Below are 18,693 nucleotides of genomic sequence, written 5' to 3'. Positions count from 1 at the left end.
TTATTTAAAAATAAGAATGCGCTTTTGAAATAAATAATTCACATAAAATAATACTTCATCATTAATCACTGCATTATAATTTCGTATACTAATAAGTGAACCAAACGACTCATATTATGGGAAGAGTTTCGTTATATTAATACTCTTTTACATTACCTTAATTCAATTTCATGTATTACAATTTTTTATTAGATATGATTGTTAGAACTTCGAAGAAAAAGACTTCTTAGTTAATTAGTTTGTTGTTCTAGTTGTAACTTGTAAGTAATTGGAAAATAGCATTTCAATGGGAACAACAGTCTTACAAGTTATTGACGCTGCAATCAATGATTTAGAAGGAGAGGCAAATGAAGTGCTTTGCCAAGTGAGCAAGAGAGGTGCTTTGTCAAATGGTATCATTTGTTTTTTAGTATCATTTTATTTTTGCATGTTAAATTACATCGGATGTTTAATAAACTTTTCTAACGAAGCGATGTCGGCTAACACGGTGCTCTGCCCCTGTTTGTCATAGTCATCAAATTTACTTGATTCCACAAAATAAACTTACAATTGTCTATAGTTTGTCGCTAAGCTTGCTTCGAATATATTATTCTCTTGTCTAAATTTGAATTTCCTTCTCAACTGTGGAAGGGGTTTTACGCGAACCCCGTTCGTCAAAAAATTATACTGTATATATAATACAAAATCTATTTTGTGCCTTTATATATTATATTTTGAATCCCCTTAACTTGACACAACTTAAAGGTATAGCTTAGTAGTTAAGGGAGTTCAAAACGTTTATGAGGTTATTGGTTTAGTTCCCATTGGCCACAATCTTGTTTACGTTTTTTATTTTTTATTTTTTGAACTTCCGCCCCTGCTTCCAATTTGACCATTTTGAACTTTCACTATCAATGATTAAAATTTAATAAAAAAGAGTGTCCATTAACCACCAGATTAACTTCAACCTAATTAAATTTGATTTACTACACCATCGCAAGGGTTCACGAACCTCTTAAGTCTTATCTTTGGGCGAAACTTCAAAAAGGAGAAGAGACCACATATATTGAATACTCTTCTATTACAATTGTGAATTGTCGTTGACTTTGACTGTTTTCGGTTCTTGTCTTCTAGAGACTAGAGTTGGAGTTCTACAAAAGAATAGTCATGAAACTAACTTAATTGACAATTCTTTTCCAAAGAATTTAAGGACCTCCATATATATATTTTTTTCATTTGTATAATTTTCCACTGTACTCGGTATCCACTGTCCCACTTTAAAAATAAAATGCTTCTTATCAAAAGTGATACTATTATTTTTAGGCTAATAACTTGTTTGGCCAAATTTTAAAAATCAGTTTATTATGAGAAGTGTTTTTTCTTAAAATTACTTTTTTAAAAAGTATATTTGAAGAGAAACAATTTGTGTTTGATTAATTAATTTGAAAAATATTTCTGAGCAGCAATTTGTTTTTGACCAAACTTTAAAAAAATACTTTTAAGTGTATTATTTTCAAAAATATTTTTCAAAAAATACTTTTGACTTTGAAGATGATTGGCCAAAAAGACTATAAAACCTCAGAATTTTAGTTAAGAATAAAAAAATATTTATCGCTCCATTTCGTCCTTCAATATAATTGTTTGTTGTAGAGTTTCTTCCTTTTTGGAAGTGGTCAATCCTAAGACTAAAAACCCGGTTTCATACTGGTTCAAATACGCGCTTACAAGTAACAATAGCCTATCTAAATTTACCGGAAAAAACCTCACTACTAATTAAGTAACGTTTTGGTCATAAATTTTGTCAAAATAAACTTGAGTTTTACTTGACAAATACATTTTTTGGCCATAGATTTTGTCTATATTTTGGCCAAATCCCAAATCTCAAATGAGCTGGTTTTGGGCTAAAATATCACTATTATATTTTTTAAAATTGCCCCAAACTTTTATATTTTATAAAAGAGCCCACCATTTATTATTTTGTAACAATATTGCTTCGTCTTCTCGATCATCTCATAATGCATCATATAGTTAATTATAAAAATAATAATGGATAATTTTTAGAACGTGTGAATATAAGTCATATTTCATATTTTTACAAACCAAACTTCACTCAAAAAAAATATCCAAACAAATTTTAATCTTCATAACAAACTTAACCTAAATCACATTTTTCAATTTGGAAATTTATTGCCAAACGCGGCCTAAAAAGCTCCCCTCTCCCTCTCTCTCTCTCTCCGTATTATACACGTTTGCTTTGCAGACACATATACTTTCTCTCACTAAACTGGATTGTGGGTTTTTATTTAATTTTCTCAGAGGTAAATTATACCAAGATCTTGACTGCTTCATATCTTATTTGTCTATAAGATTTTGATACCTTTTACTTTGATCTTTCTTTTAGACTGTGTTTTCTTCATTTTTATTGTATAAAGTCATGATCTTGAAATTAGTCCTAGTTGGGTTTGCTTCAATTTTGTTGTTCTCTTTTTTGGACCTTCAAGCTTTGGTTTGTATTGGATGTTTTTGCTGTACATTCTAGAAACTAGAGATTTGTTAGGTAGGAAATTGGGAATTTTAATGATCTGTTTTCTCTTTGTTTTGTGGTGAACTTTCGTATCAATTTGTTGAATTGCAGGTTAGTTAAAGTTTGATTCTTGATGAGGTTCTACTTTTATTTCTTTAATGTTTTTGTGTTTTTAAAGGGTGTGTTTATGTTCTTAGCTTTGAATTTATCAATTTTTGACAAAAAAGTTTTTTATTTCCAGGGAGATCAAAGGTGGAAAAATTTGAAGAAAGGGTGGAAAGTAGAAAAAGATGGCTAATAATGCAGCAGCTTGTGCAGAAAGGGCAACAAGTGATATGCTGATTGGTCCAGACTGGGCTATAAACATTGAGCTTTGTGATATTATCAACATGAATCCTGGGTACTTTATCTTGACCATATTGTTTAAGTGATTATCTGGACTTGACTGCACAGTATGCACCATGCTTTGCGTTCTGTCTCTTTCAGCATCACAAAATAATAAAGTGTCATCTGCATATAGAATATGTCACTGTGTCCATCTATGTGGAAGTCCTTGAGCCAGCAGTAACTTTTTTTTAACAAGTAAAAAATTTCATTTTACAATTCCAAGCTCCAACCTGATTAAGCATTAAGCTTAACACTTCCATGACCATGACAAATAGGTAAGGATAGATAGGGCCTCCTTGTCTTAATCCTCTTCGTGGTTTGAAAAGACCATCAGGGTTCCAATTTAACAATTTATTTATGTGATTGGAAAAATTTCACCTAGAAGATGTATACCAAAGTTGAGAACCTTACATGGTACCTGTTGCTGGTGGGAGGTAGCAGGTGCGCGCAAGCTGGGCCGGACATCACAATTATCAAAAAGAAAAAAAAAAGAACCTTACAGAAAGACGTGATTCTCTCACGAGTATCCAGTCAACACTAGTGAGTGGTACATCAAAAGTGTTCCTAGATTTTGACTAGACATCTGTTGTCGAAGGCAAATGTGTTTTGTATCTTATATATCTTATCCAAAAAGAAAAAAAAACACTGTGTAAGAAGGAAGAATTAGTCTTGTGTTCCCTTCACCGCACATTTTGGGGAGGTCGTTTCAAGGACTGCCTGTCATGGCTCATGAGTGACCACACTTTCAACAATAGCCTGAAACGTGATCCAGCTTTGCCTCCTACCTTAGTCTCTAGAAGAAATCCCAGGGTCTGATAGCAGTGAAGTAGGTAAACCGTGTATACTTCTTGTATATGGGCCTTTTGTTGGTGCAAACATTAATGAGGTTTATTTACCTTACCAAAGAAAAAGTTGGAGGCAGGCTTTCTGGCTGATAAAAGTTTAAGATGCATTTCTGCTGATTTTTCTTTTACCTAAATGGTATTTCTGCATTGCTTTATGATCTTCTGAACTTGTTTGTTTTCTTGTAAAATTTCAAATTGCCCTAGTCTTTTTTGCCAGGTTGAGCTATTCTGTAGTTGATCTTGTACCAGCTTACTGATTAAACTCTAATTTTTTTTGAGAAGGCTTACTGATTAGACTCTAATTGCAGACAAGCAAAGGATGCTCTTAAGATTATCAAGAAACGTTTAGGGAGTAAAAATCCGAAAATACAGCTCCTTACCCTATTTGTAAGTACATCTCACTTGAACTTAATTTTACTAGATTTCTTTTTGTCTAGGGTTACATAGAGTTTATTTGCAGAAATATCTTCCATAAAATTCTAATTTAATGAAATTTTATCCAGAAAATTATTCTCTTGCTTTTCTCATATATGATTTGTTGAGTTTGTCTCCTTATATGGTCTTGGGCAATTCTCACCTCATGATTAAAAGTACCAAGATCCATATTTGAGCTAGCTATTGGGGTTGAATTAGGCCCAATGTTCATTTCTTATCATGTTTAAAAGTACAAGTCTAAAAGTTGAACTTCCCATATCTTATAAGATCCACTTATATCCTTAGTTTAACATACAAATTTGACATGTTACTGGTCTCATCTCCTCATTCCTGACATATCGTCTGTGAAACTGGTATAACTGACAAGAGGTGAATATAGTTGTCAAACTTTAGCTTGCTAGTGTACTATGCTGAAATATCTCTTATGTGTTTTCAGCACATATGTAGTGTTGGCATTTTTCAGATACGTTGATAACAATTGCCAATAGAAATTCACTTATTAATGTGTCATGTTTGACTGCTTATGTCTCGAGACAGTTAATTTATCAGTAAAAAATTCAGTGGATATTCTGGAAGTACAGTTGTTCATTCTCATCATGGGATTTGCCATTTGAAGTTGCAAAAAAGTTCATAAAGAGAAACTTGAATTGAAGATTATTTTACTATCTATTTTATTCTCCGAACGTTTTATTCAGGTTCTCGAGACCCTGAGCAAAAATTGTGGAGAGAATGTGTTTCAGCAAATTGTGGAGCGGGACATTTTAAAGGACATGGTCAAAATTGTGAAGAAGAAGGTAAACAACTTCCTGATATACATGGTTTCCTCAACTTGTTTCACCTCTTTGAGATCTGTACTAACTTTACGATTATTGTTTTTGATGTAAACTCTGCAGCCTGATTTAAATGTGAGGGAGAAGATTTTGATTTTGATAGATTCATGGCAAGAAGCTTTGGGAGGGCCAGGGGGAAGATTTCCCCATTATTACGCTGCATATAATGAGCTGAAGGTGATTCCTTTGTGTTCCTATTATTATGTTTAAGCATCTATCAATTTTTGCGTTAAAGCTGCGCGCAAATCAGGGGCGGACCCACATAGGGTCAAGAGGGTTCAAATGAACCCGCTTCGTCGAAATTTTTTGGTATTATATATGGGTTAAATTCTGTAAATTTGATATAATAATGTTATTTTGAATCCTCTTGAGCAAACATGATCTCGTGGACAGATGGTTGCGCGGGTTCAATGTTTGATGCAGGTTTAAGGGTTCGAAACTTTGTAACAGCAACTGTTTGCTGTTTTGTTCTTTTGCATAGTTTTTGTTCTTGCATATCTTTTGTTCTTTGTCACCGTGCGTGCACAAGAGCACATGTGTGTTCAGTCATCAATGCGTGAAATCTAACATTATTTTGCTGAAACTTGCAAGTGCAGACATTGAATATTTATAATTCCTAGTTCATCTTAAATTATTTTATGCTAAATTAATTATTTATGTTATGTTGAACAAGTTAGTTTACTTTATCAGCTCTCTTATCTTATATTAGTTTAGTTTAAGTTATAACTCTTTATTTTTTGTTTGTAAATTAACAATTTTGTTCTTTATAAGAAAAAAATCTAATAAATTTTCAAATTGGTTGAATTTTTTTTGTTAAAGTTTTACAAGCTGTAAAATTCGTTTAAGTATAATTGCTAAATTAAATAGAAAAATTGTTAACATTTGCAGCTAAAGTAATTTGTATTTGTTAAACGTTTTAAATATCTTTCCCAACTATTTTTGGAAAGAAAAAAAAGGAAAAAAAAAGTCGTCTCAACTTTTTGGATGTTTGTTTTGTGGTAGAACAGTATGACTCAAAAAGAAAAAACGTTGGGCAAAGTTTACTTGTCGGTACAGCCCTTATTGTTGGTTATAATTATTTTTTATTGAACCCGCGTGCATAAAATTCTGGTTCCGCCACTGATGCAAAGCATTCTTGGTTGATCTTTCCCTTATTGTAGCGCCTTGCTGTAGCAAAGTTTCATGTTTTCAGTTTCAGTTGGTAATAATTTCCTAGATATCTTTCTCACAAAAAAGAGAAAAGTTCCTGGATAAAGCTGAATCAACTCCTCTATATTAATCTATTAGATAAGAAAGTGGATATGTTTCCCGGATATCGATTCACATTGACCTCTATTCAGATGTCTTTGGAACTGGATAAAACAAAGTGAAAGGAATGGAAAATGAACCAAAGAAAGATAAAGAAAACTGAAAGAAGAGAGTTCCCTTCCTTTTGTCTAGGACCTCTAGGTGCAGAGCAAAGCTAACGGAAGACAATTTTCTCTCTCATCACTATCCTGGTTGAAATAATTAAGTCTGCCTTAGTAGAAAATAGTTTTCCCAATTTCATATTGCTTCCCTCTCTCCATCCAAACCAAACAAGTTAAATGAAAGCTGCTGCAGCCATGCAGGAAGAGAAGGCAAAACAACTTTCAATCATCTAAGTACTGTGCAGAATTTCTGTTCATGATAATGCTATTTTCTCACTGATGTCCCTTAGCATTCTCTTAGGTCTGGCTTATTTTGATAGCTTTTGTCATTTTCCTGGTGGTTTCCCCTTTCCAGGACTCGCTTTATCTTGCCGGGCAATTGCCTGTTTTCCACAAGGTATTGTTCTCCTCCGAGGCTTGAGAGCTTATTCCCTTCTTGTTCACCTTTCCATCCCGAAAATAAGAGAGCCTTCACGGAAAAACTGTTGGAACGAGATCTCTCATACAAAAAGACCTGAACTAACTACCCGCTCAATGCGCATTGAAATTCTAATGAATGCCTTTTATATTTCATCTATAACTATATGTCGGTCTTTTCTTCCGGACACCCCATTCTGCAGTGGAGTATGAACACAAATAGCGGGACATGACAACGGTTGGGGAGAAGGAAAAGCTATCAGACATCAATCCAATGAACAGACAAAGCGGCTTGGCCGAAGGGGGTGTGTGTATATATATAAGTTTTGCTAACCTACAACATGGTTGTAGTAGGTTAGCATTGTAAACATAATTTAGTTCTCCAAAATACCCATATTATTTGCTGCCACCACATCAAATTTAGGTTTTTTTTTTGGGTTCCAGAAAAATTCGCCATTTTAACTTTTATCTCTGCAATCTGCATTTCCCACCTCTACAACGTTATGGCAGGAAACAAAGTCAGCAACACCTTTATTTTCCATCGTCAGCATGTCATTCTTCTCAATCCAGTATCTTTTTCTCACAACTTGACAATAATATAATGGAAGTAAGATTTTGCTCTAATGTCTCTTCATATTAGTAAACAGATTATGGTGTAAAATTTTGTCAGTTTGCTTTTTGATTTGTTTATACCCAACAATAAGTCTATTTTATTTTATCCAATAGAATCCACCATTTATTGTTCCAAAATTGGATTTTACAGATTCAAGATTCATTTTTCTTCAGTCATGCACAAGGAGTCTATTAAAATAATCCAATTCTTATTTTGTGGTTTTGTCTTTATTCTTCTTCTGAGTATGTACTAAACCTTGCAAAATCACTTTATTATTCTGCAAATTGTTCTTCGTTGCTATGGAAAGAGAAGAGGAGAGAGGTAAAGGGGCTACTGCGGAGAAAGAGTTCTAGTAAGTTGGGTTTAGTATTTCAAGTTTAGAAGGACAGAAAACCCCCTAAATTTAATGTGGCGGCAGCAAATAATATGAGCATTTTGGAGAACTAAATTATGTGTATAATGCTAACCTACTACAACTATGTTAGCAATATATATATATATATATATATATATATATATATATATATATATATATAGGATCTTGCTAACCTACTACATGGCTGTAGTAGGTTTGCATTGTACCAACTTTTAGTTTCCATGTCAGCAAATTATCAACACATGAATTAAATGGGTTCTTTGTCTTTTAGCTCATCCAACTCTTTCCTCCACCGTACTTGGCGTCTCTCTCGGGCAGAGAAGAAATCCAATTTTGCTTCACTGCAAAATTCTTTGCAGTTTTCAACCCATTTTCTTAACTTCAGTTTCCACTGACAATTCTTTGCAGATTTCAACATTTTCTTAAATGCCTCCCCCATTTTCTTAACTTCAGCTTCCACTGTAAATTATGTTCTTAAAATGAAAATTTCCAGATTAGCGTTTGCTGAAGTTCTTTTTGGTGGACAAGCCACATCAATTGCTTCTTTCATTTCTTTTCCCAGGGAATCCAATGAAGAGCAAGAGAAAAACATAAACAGCAAAGTCGGTTGTGGAGGGGGGGGGGGGGGCATTAATCTGATTTAAACTAATCAATATGGGTCTAATTTGTTTTTCAATTTTTTCAACATATTTATTCTTGAGTTTGGAATTGTGAAAACTTTAATGGTGATACTTGTGGAGAATAGCAACAACTAGCCATGTAAAAAGCTTTGGTTAGTTGAATATGAAAGTCGGGAAAAGGAAAGTATATGAGAGAATTGAAAAGAGAGGAGGAAGAGAGGGAAGGAGAATTAGATATAAATTTTGGTAAAAAGACAAAAGAGCTCATCTGATTGACACATTGTTAATTTGCTGACAGAGACATATGAAAACTTATAAAATTGGGTACAATGCTACCTACTACAACATGTGTATGTAGGTGCATAATTTTAAGTAGTTTCAACATTGGCTACAAAATAGGAGATATATAGAATATAGAATAACGATGTACGAATAAGAACCAACCATAGAACCCTGTTCTATAAGTGGAATGCATAATGACTCATTCTTAGTTAGAACGGGATTCCGACTCAGCACCTTTTGAGAAGAATTGCTCTTTGGAGAGCTTCGTCTCTGGTAAACTTACCAAGGGCTAAAGTCATAGTGATCCTCCTATTCAACTGCTTCGACCATTCTGAGCACCTCATATCTTTTTCGGGGCGTCAGAAGGTTCGGTCATATTTGCATGACTAAAAATCGTAAGCTGTTTGGTTTTAGAATTTCAAAGTCTATCTTCCCTATAAATGTAGGTGTTACTAGCTTCAGCTCAAGAGTTTGAGTGGTATAGACTTTCTTGGATGATTATATTTTTTCACTTTGCTGCTAAACTATATAATTGCATTTTTTTTTAATAACCATGGTGTCCGGGCCAGCTTACTGCTTGCTTACGTGACTAATTCCACGGGATACTTACTACCTCCTACCAGCAACATGTACCTGGTCACTTTGTCCACCAAGGCTTTGACTTATGGGAAGAAATTACCTAGTGTTTTGTCTCTGCTGGGATTAGAACCTTAAACCTCACGGTTATAATTGCAAAATTATGCTAAGGAACATTAATGTTTTGAGTCCTTAAGACATGTTAGTGATAATCAGTTTGTTTAAGAAATCAATATTCGGCACATGTATTGGCCATTATTGGGACCTTGCTAATTTGGATCAGCATGGAAGTTCTTCAGCAAGTATGTATTTTCTCCGAGGAGCGATAGCAAAAGATATATAGCTCCTGTTTAAAGGGAGGGAAAAAAAGGTTAACCCACCATTCTAGAGATTCTAGAATCTTGCTAGGACACTGTATCGATCCTAGAAATTCTAGAATCTTGCTAGGACTGCAGAACAGTTTTTCTTCTATTTTTTGCTCACGTGTAAATATGGTGTCAGTACAACCTATGTACTGATCTTTTAATATACACAATACATTACCATCTCAAAAACAAAAACCATTCTAAGATGTATGCTCTGGTTCTGTGATCAGAAAATAAATCATGCAAAGTAGTTGAGAGTTAGAACCATTTTTAGTAGGTTAAACATGGACATGTATTTAACTGCTGCTCTTTCCTCTTTTTCTCTTCTTTTTTTTGATTGATTTGAGAAGTAGACATTGTGCCAGTATTAGACATACTTGTTCCAAATTAGCCGGGCAAGTGGACTAAACATCTGTTGATCTTAGGATCAACTTTTCCATATAGTTTATGTCGTTCTTATATGGTACTCTGTTTACAGTTCCGTATGCTGCCTTTTTCTTTTAGTTTTTCAAACTTTCCTACATATACTAGTCGCACTTGCATATTACAGTTTTATACGTTAGTTTTTTTTTTCCGAATTTTTTTAGAGAATGTTATGCCAACAGAAGTGCTTTTGTATTTGAATGTGTTATTACAATTACACTTTTAATGTAAAGGTGCTTTTACGTGGCTTTCAGAATGGCCATCTTGGTGGCTTGGGATATTATTATGAGGGCCCATTCGCTTCTTTCTTTCTTTATTTCCCCTTTTTATTTCTTTGGGTTTTTCGTTAATAGGAGTTTAGTGCACAGTAAAAGGAAGTAACACTAACACTTATGCCATAAAGCATGTCGCATGTTTTGCCAGCAAATTGGAGCAAAATGCTCTATTAAGATTAAACAATGACAGATTCGATAGTGAAATAAAGAAAAAACAACCATAATTTGATTAAACCATCGGTGCAGCAAATATCGGAATGTGAAAGAAAGAGCACAAGTTGAAGAATGTCAAAAAACATGATCATGTTTCTCGAGAAAATTAAGTAGACAAGCACCACAGAAGAGAAGCTGCAAACAGTGTCTTTATTTCTAATGTGCAAAGAAGTGGCTGCAATTATGTAGGAGATCCCCGAATTCACCACACCAAAGCCCCGATTTATGATATAGTTAATCTTTCTCAAGTAAAATTTAGAGTCCATCCTCCATATTGAACAGTCATTCCTATCTGTATATAGAAAGATATCAAAACTTTAGTTAAAAAGACTGCTAAACCTAAAGCCCTGGCACTAAATACAACACAGGAATTTCCAAAAAACTTCTGGTTTCCTATGTAATAAACTATGAAATCACTTGGCATCACCATTGTCTCACTATATTATTTGTAACTTTTGACATGGTTTTGTAATCGGAGAGTTCATCATCTACATGTTACCTTTATCTTGAGTTGTTTATGTTTTCATAATTACCTCAACTTTTACTTGAACTAACGGTTTTCCTTGTTTGGGTTTCTTTTAGTGCTTCTTCTGTATTTGATAGTTATACATCTTTTTATTCTTTTATTTTTATAATTTTTGCTCTTTTTTTTTTTTTTTTTTTTTTACAATTTGAATGGCTGCTCTGTTTTCATGCAAAGTAATTCCGCATACGATCTTAGGGTAGCACTGACTTTGTTTCATAATTGACAATTCTCTTTCTAAATAAGTTTTCTGGTAAGTTCCCTTTTTTTTTTTGAGAATGATCTTTCTGGTAAGTTTCTTTTCCTAAATAAGTTGATTGTTCATGTCCTTTCAACGCCTTTAATGAAGTACATGGTAGATTGTTCGAGAGAATACCATTTTGTATCCATTCTGTTCGAATTAATCATGTGGGTTGCTCACTGAACTAGCGTCCTTACTCTCCCTATTACTTCCTTCTTGTTGTCACAGTTGCTCTGTTATTTTGCATTTGTTTCTTTTAAGACCCTTTTCCCCTCCAATATGGAAATTAGTGGACCTAATGGCATTAGTTTTACTATATATCACTTACAACCTACATCTTTTTTATGTAGATTTTATCAATTTGATGGATTACCCGTCATAGATTCATTCAAATCTTCATGTATTTGCTTTTAATATGAACTTTGCAGGCATATGGTGTAGAGTTTCCACCTCGAGAGGAAAATAGTGTACCTTTATTTACACCACCACAAACGCAGCCAATAGTCCACATGCCTTCAGCTTATGAGGAGGCTGCAGTTGAGGCCTCTCTTGAATCAGATCCTTCTGGACTCAGGTATTGCATAACTTGTTCTTTTCCCTTTAGCATGGCTTCCTGCTAAGAAAATTTAGATTTTTATTTACGGACATCTCACTTATTTTAAGGACACAATTAAGTTTTATATGGATATTGTTAATATGGAAACATCTCTGCTTTCAATAAGTGCTCCACTGTTGTTTATGGACACCTATGTTTTAAAGGTCAATAAGTGCTCCTTTAGCCTCAAGTTAACTATCTAGAAATGAAAATCTGAGGGAGTACTTTTTGGTAGTCAGCATTCATTGGTACCTTGTTCAAGTGTAAGATGAAGTTTTTGATTAAAAAATGCATTGTTTTTAACATTAAGTTGACGAGCTTGCAGTCTGTCCCATTCATAGATGTATTGAAACTGGAAGAATGTAGTAAACCATAAATCTCTGATGAAATAGAGCAACTTTTATCAAAACTCAATTTCGATATTTCCATTCATTTGGGAATCGTTTTAAGATTGGTATAAATACTCCGAATTTTGGCGGGGGCGGTACTATATGAGGAAAGCCCCGAATTCAGCTATACTGTACTGCATCTGCATCTTTCTTTTGAATGAGTTATCATTGGCATCTAGGCTACTTGTGACCTCTGGAGCTATATCTTTTTTTCATCGAGTATGTATTCTTAGTGTTGTGGATTTTTTATCCGGCTTTCAAACTTTATTGCAACTTTCTCCAATGCCTTCTGTCCCTCGTCTATGCTGTTTAATGAGGCCTAATGTACAAAAGAAGAAAAGCCATGGGAAGTCCTCGTGTTGCGTCCTCCTTTTTCAACGAGCGCAAGTATGTATTCTTAGTGTTGTGGATTTTTTATCCGGCTTTCAAACTTTATTGTAACTTTCTCCAATGCCTTCTGTCCCTCGTCTATGCTGTTTAATGAGGCCTAATGTACAAAAGAAGAAAAGCTCTGGGAAGTCCTCGTGTTGCATCCTCCTTTTTCAACAAACGCAAACCTCTTCTTTTACGCTTCCCAACCACTTTTACCTTATCCCCCCCAAAAAAAAAGAGAAAGAAAGAAGAAAGAACTGGTAATTTCAAGTAAGTGACATTTATGGTATCCCGTCTTTTCAGTGTTTCGGAGATTCAAACTGCTGAGGGACTAGCAGATGTTCTAACGGAGATGCTTGGTGCATTGGATCCAAAAAATCCTCAGGTCAGAACTAGTTTTAACTCTCTTGTTTCTCAGGTTCATAGTGTTTACTTGTCCTCGCCGGCTACTAAAGTTGAAAACTGGAAGGGTCATATGAATTATTCAAATGAGTTTCTTTTCTTGGATTGTCTTTGGTCACCTGTATTCGATTAAGTTGACAATTTCAGGACTACACCTTTTAGAATGCTCCCTTTCACCCCTTCACTATTTGAAAAGAGAAGCTTAGATAAAAAGATTACCCCCCCCCCCCCCCCCAAAACCATGCACACACACAAAAAAAAGGAACAAAGAAAAATAAAAGAACAGTAAATAGAGGAAAAAAAATGAAATTGTACCTTCAGAAATCCTTTATGTAAAGTATCTGGCATTTTTTTTAAACTTTTTGATGGGGGCATTTTGCATCTAGGTTTCAGAAAAAATGGTTGATGCAGTGAATTAGGTTAAACGGCAAGTTTAGATTGAAACATTGAATGCAGAAATTCAGTAGAACCGCCGAATATTTTTTGGTGAAGACAAATATGCTAAGGTAGTTTTGGGCATGAAATTTGGGAAGAATTAGGAATCTCTCATTTTAATGTTGTTTGGGATATTTAAATTTCTGTGCCTATTATAGGTATCTTCTTGTTGTTTAATCTTGTAGGTTAAATCTATATGGTTATATAATATATAGGCATCCTGTTCTTCTACCTTTCTCGGCCTTTTGGCTAAGTTCAACTGTAGTCCTGTTCTTCCTTTCAGTAGGCCGAAATACTACGAGTTCCCTTTTTATATTTCATTTTTTGATAAGCGATCTTACGTTCCATCATTGAGTGCTAAAATCCATATAGGTTGATCACCATTGTTATATCCAATTTACGTTGGGCAGTACTTGTAAAATCCAGATGAATTATTGTTCATGCTTTAATTTATTGCTTGACATCTTTACAGGCCGTAAAGGAGGAGGTGATCGCCGATCTTGTCGAACAGTGTCGTGCTTACCAAAAGCGTGTTATGATTCTTGTGAACAACACAGTGTAAGAACCTGTAGGTTTTGTGGTTTTATTTCATTCCTGATCACCCCTTGACATTGCTCACCTTTCCAAATTTAGAGACGAGGATCTGCTGTGTAAAGGATTGGCACTCAATGATGACTTGCAGCGAGTTCTTCGTAGACATGATGATATTGCCAATGGAACCTCAACAATTGTACAGCCCAGAGAAACTCCTGTTGCACCCCTCATGAATGTGAATCATGAGGATGATGAGTCAGAAGATGATTTCTCTCATTTAGCACGGAGGTAATGCTTGGTCATTTTGCTGCTATACTGTTCCTTCTCCCGTTTTCCTTGTCCATACCAAGTAGTATTAGTGTTAGTCTTGCATTTTCTTATTTTTTTTGATTTCTATTACTACCTGTTGTTTCTTTCGCTTCGGTTTTCTTGTTATCTTGCTGGTGTTACTGTCTATCGGTAACAACCTCTCTACCTTCTCAAGGTAGAGGTAAGGTCTGCGTACACACTACCCTTTCCATACCCCACTTTTGGAATTACACTGGGTTTGTTGTTGCTGTACTGTTCCTTCTCCCCCACCCGCACAGTAATTGTCTTCAGTTTTATAATTATGGTTTTGCCAGGCATTTTCTGTTCTTACTGCAAATATTGCCACTTTAGAGTATGTGATGTAGTAAAAGCATTTTGATTAGATCTTTAGATGGTCATTGATATGAGAATATAAATCAACTGCCTTTATTCTCCATCAAGGAGAAGTTGGATTTCATTTTCTGGGAAGAACTTTATGTCAAATGATTCCTAGAGATAATTTTTGCTTTAGTTCTCCCAGCAGGTTAGCACACTTCAACATTTAGCCAGTTTGGCATGCATCCGAGGTAACCTACTTTTAGATTTATTATAGATTATCAAAAAAGGATTTATTATAAAGCAGCAGTGATTAGTTAATTCCATTGTTGCTATTTAAAAGAGACCAGAACTGTGATACTGTTTCAAACTTGGGGTTTCACCAAACTATTACCTTCACTTTTTGGTATTCATTGAAAATAATCAACTTTAGCCAGTTGCTGTTATGTGTACCTTTCATATAACCCCATGTGAAAAAGTAAATAAACTTCAAAGGTTGAAGGTAAGGCGTGTTTGTCTGACTCTTCCTCTTCATTTCTAAGGGGAGTTTAGTTAAGATTATAGAGCAATCAAAGAATATGAGATCACATCAAAATTTTGGTAGCAATAGTGAGAAGAAAAACCGTATAGCTGATCATAACTAATTTTGGTTGAGGTTTAGTTGATTGATTTATGGTGGGTGAGCAGAAAAAACATAGTCCTTCTAATATTATTTGTTTTGTCTTTCAGTATAAATTGATATTAACAGTTCTACAGGGATTTGTCTGTGTAATGTCAAAGGTTTTTGCTTTTACCACTGTAAAAGATTTCTTTGTGTAACATCAAAGATTTTCGCTTTTACCAATAGTGTAATTTTTGCATTATACCGTTTCTTTCTTGTTATGATCCGTTTGCTTGTTGCGAGTCTCTGCATAATGATGAATGGATATCCAATAGGTGAATGTAGTTTAGTACAAGATCACTTTCTTCAACAATTTAAGGCACTTCCTTAGGAGTTGGGAGTGATTTGTTGGGTTTAAGTACATTGTTCCAAAACTTTCCCAAGTCCTCCTTAAACTCTTCTTGGAACTCTTCCTATCTTGGCCTTGCCGTTTCCGTGAGTTTCCAGCAAATAGTGGTGCAATTTCCTCTTCTCAGTTTTCTTCTGAAAAAATGCCAAACTCCAGCATTTTATCCATTCACTGTGAGTTCCTCACAGTTGGGACTTGTTATTGAGATTCTGTTTGTAACAGAAGAACGGCTTAGAAACAAACAAGTGCATCAGAGCTTAGTGTCAAATGCCACCATGTTATCCTGGTCAAGTGTCCCAGACTGTATGCCTTGCTGGTTGGATCTGAATCTGCTCTATAGTTATCTAATCTCTTTCTTTTTCCTACCTCCCCTACGAAGGGATTCCCTAGGATTTTGATTACAGTTAGAGTTACTATGGAATTTTGCTAAGTACAGAATAATGGTTTAAAGCAAACTAGTGTTGCAGAGCCATTGGAGTTGTGGCTCTAATCCTGCATTTCTCATGTGCATGAGTTGGATCGCTGGGAAAACCAGCTTCTCCTTTTCTTCTTTACAATTTTCTGAAATCATTTTTTTGTATCAATATGTACTTGACCCAATTTATATTACAATAAGCCATCAGCACTTGAAAGATTTTGACACTTAGAATCCAAAAAAATTATATGGGTGAGTGATACAATAAGCCGGAATTGCACTTCATCCGTGTACTCAAGGTTTAGAACATGCATAGTTGTTAATTCACAAAAGAGCCGAAGAAGCTTTTGCTCAACATCATTAGCAAGCTCTCAAACAAGTAAGCTTTTGATTCTTGGTTTTCCACCAGCATAAACATATGCAGTTGCTTAATAAGAAATTTGGGAGATAAAGAAGAGGAAACGATGAGTTTCATTTCCTGTTTACGGGTTTTAATGGAATAATGGGCTGATGATTATATTACCATTTGAAGTTCCAGGGGCAAAAGCCTTCAAAAAGTTTTGGATAGGAAAAGTGCACTTGTGGGGAAAGTTTGGGATACAAGAGTTTATCGTACCTATTTCTTGAATCTTTAATTTCTTTTCTCGACCTAGTTTTCCTACTTCTGCCTCGGGTGGTGTGACAATAACTTCATAATGTTGTCAAATTCTGAGTAGAATGTTTCCTGGGTCAAGGGCAAGAGCTTGGCAGATTGATATTGGTGCCTGTCATGCTTAAAAGATTTGCAGTCTAGTTTTGCTGTAAATCCACTTTATTCATCTGTATGCTGTCATGTGCACAATTCTATTTCTAGACTATGAATCCTCATTGAGTGAGAATTTTTGGGCACCGAGTATGAAACTTTACTTCCCTTAGTAGATATAATTGGCAATGATTTGTCCCTTCAGGGACATCCAATAAAATTGGTACGATAAAGAGAAGATATAAGTGCCAATTATTTTTATATCCATCGTAGATATAAGTTTGTGTTTTACTTGTTAAAAAAAAAGATATAGGTTTGTGTTTTAATTTACTCAAGGATTTCAAAAAGCGCAGGAACATTTGGTTGTGTTTTATCAAATCTCTACTGGTTGGTGGTGTTGTCCCTGGCTTTGCTCGTCCTTTTCTTGATGTGTTTTTACTATCACTTGTGTTGCAGATCTTCAAGGGATCCATCGCAGGCACAGGGGCGGAAGACTGTTGATGTAAAGAGTGAACCTATGCGAATTACCCCTACTCTTCCTCCCCCACCTTCATCAAGGAAACCAGTTTCTACTGATGCGGGAATGGTTGATTATCTCAGTGGTGACAGGTTTGAATCTGAAAGATCTTTTGGAACAGCAGGATCCTCACCTATTGCTGTTTCAACTAATTCAAACAATGTGAGCTCCATCCCGCGATCAAGTCCCAAGCCTTCTTCATCCGCACCCCCTTCGGATGATTTGCTAAACCCAACAGCTGATGATGATTTCGTGAACCCCACTGCATCCTTGTTTACTGGAAAAAGCAACAATGGCGAATCTGATACAAAAGCCAAATCTGCTGATCACTTGCCTCCAGCACCTTGGGATGCTCCTCCTCCTACCACGCTCCCTCCACCACCGGCCAGATATAATCAGAGACAGCAGTACTTTGAGAAAAATGTTTTTGGTGGTGGATCGAGTTCTTATGATAGCTTAGTTGGACAAACAAAGAATCTTTCCATTAACTCTTCGTCGCCATCCAAACAAGAGAAACCTGAGGACGCACTGTTCAAAGATCTTGTTGATTTTGCAAAAGCCAAGTCTTCGTCATCGTCAAACCAATCCAATAGATCATTTTAAGTGATTGTAATGGATATGAATAATTTGTGGTGGTATATATCAGCTTTTACATCTTGTAGACAATAAATGTTAAAGAGAACTGGGTTCATGGATTACTGGAGCTGCTCCCTCTGCTTTATTTTCAGTTGTGAACCTTGGGCTTTCAGCTCCAAGGTGAGTGATAGTGTAGCCGACATGAGATTTACAGTTTGGTTATTATGTATTCTTTTCTTCCTTTTAAATTGGTTTGTAATCATAACAATACTTGGGTTCTACTATCTCTCAATTAGTAGGGATGATCGTCTACGACTATATGAGTTCTGTTTACATGATTATATGTTCTGCTGGTGGGCTGAGTGATTCGGGGGATCCGTATCCTATATTTGTGCCACCTTTTAACCTGTACCCTATTTTTAAAAATTATTGATTTGGTAGCCAGCTGACAAAAAAATCCGTAATAATATGATAATTACACCCTTGACAAAAGATATAAAACCTGCATCATGCATTAATCGCGTGATCTGCAACCTCATTCGTTAAAAAAGATCTCCTTCTCTCCTCTCAGCAGTTTTATCAAAAAACCAGCAACTTGTCCAGATGTCCACACTTACATGAATATGTTTCACCTTGAAGCTAAAATTTCATGCTAATGTAGCATGAAGTTGTTTCATGTTGAAGCTAAAACTTCATGCTAATGCATGTTAAAATTATTTATCCTGCAGTCTACATTTTTGTCATGGGTT

The 18,693-nt window shown here is 35.1% G+C and overlaps 1 protein-coding gene across 3 annotated transcripts; it reads left to right on the top strand.

The window, feature by feature from the left end:
• The first annotated feature begins 2,160 nt into the window (after positions 1–2,160).
• Positions 2,161–18,282, top strand: LOC104097627 (TOM1-like protein 4). Of its 3 annotated transcripts, none has more exons than XM_009604225.4 (10): positions 2,161–2,297; positions 2,745–2,903; positions 4,044–4,122; positions 4,866–4,964; positions 5,064–5,177; positions 11,762–11,907; positions 12,993–13,074; positions 13,999–14,084; positions 14,160–14,348; positions 17,308–18,282. In XM_009604225.4, the coding sequence occupies exons 2-10, from the start codon at positions 2,794–2,796 to the stop codon at positions 17,969–17,971; spliced, it is 1,569 nt and encodes a 522-aa protein (XP_009602520.1). In that variant the 5' UTR covers positions 2,161–2,297; positions 2,745–2,793; the 3' UTR covers positions 17,972–18,282. The 3 variants fall into 3 exon arrangements, with proteins under 3 accessions (XP_009602520.1, XP_009602522.1, XP_009602521.1); XM_009604227.4 differs by lacking the exon at positions 2,161–2,297 and adding an exon at positions 2,310–2,536; XM_009604226.4 differs by lacking the exon at positions 2,161–2,297 and adding an exon at positions 2,474–2,614.
• The last annotated feature ends 411 nt before the right edge of the window (positions 18,283–18,693 follow it).

This window comes from Nicotiana tomentosiformis, chromosome 4, assembly GCF_000390325.3.
Source record: "Nicotiana tomentosiformis chromosome 4, ASM39032v3, whole genome shotgun sequence".
NCBI lineage: Eukaryota > Viridiplantae > Streptophyta > Magnoliopsida > Solanales > Solanaceae > Nicotiana > Nicotiana tomentosiformis.
Note: the sequence above shows the minus strand (reverse complement) of the source record. Positions and strands in the feature narration are given on the sequence as shown.

Coding starts and splice junctions, on each gene's coding strand:
- LOC104097627 (XM_009604225.4), top strand. CDS start 2,794: ATGGCTAATAATGCAGCAGCTTGTGCAGAAAGGGCAACAAGTGATATG. Junction 4,123..4,865: donor TACAGCTCCTTACCCTATTT/GTAAGTACATCT, acceptor CGTTTTATTCAG/GTTCTCGAGACCCTGAGCAA. Junction 14,349..17,307: donor TTCTCTCATTTAGCACGGAG/GTAATGCTTGGT, acceptor CTTGTGTTGCAG/ATCTTCAAGGGATCCATCGC.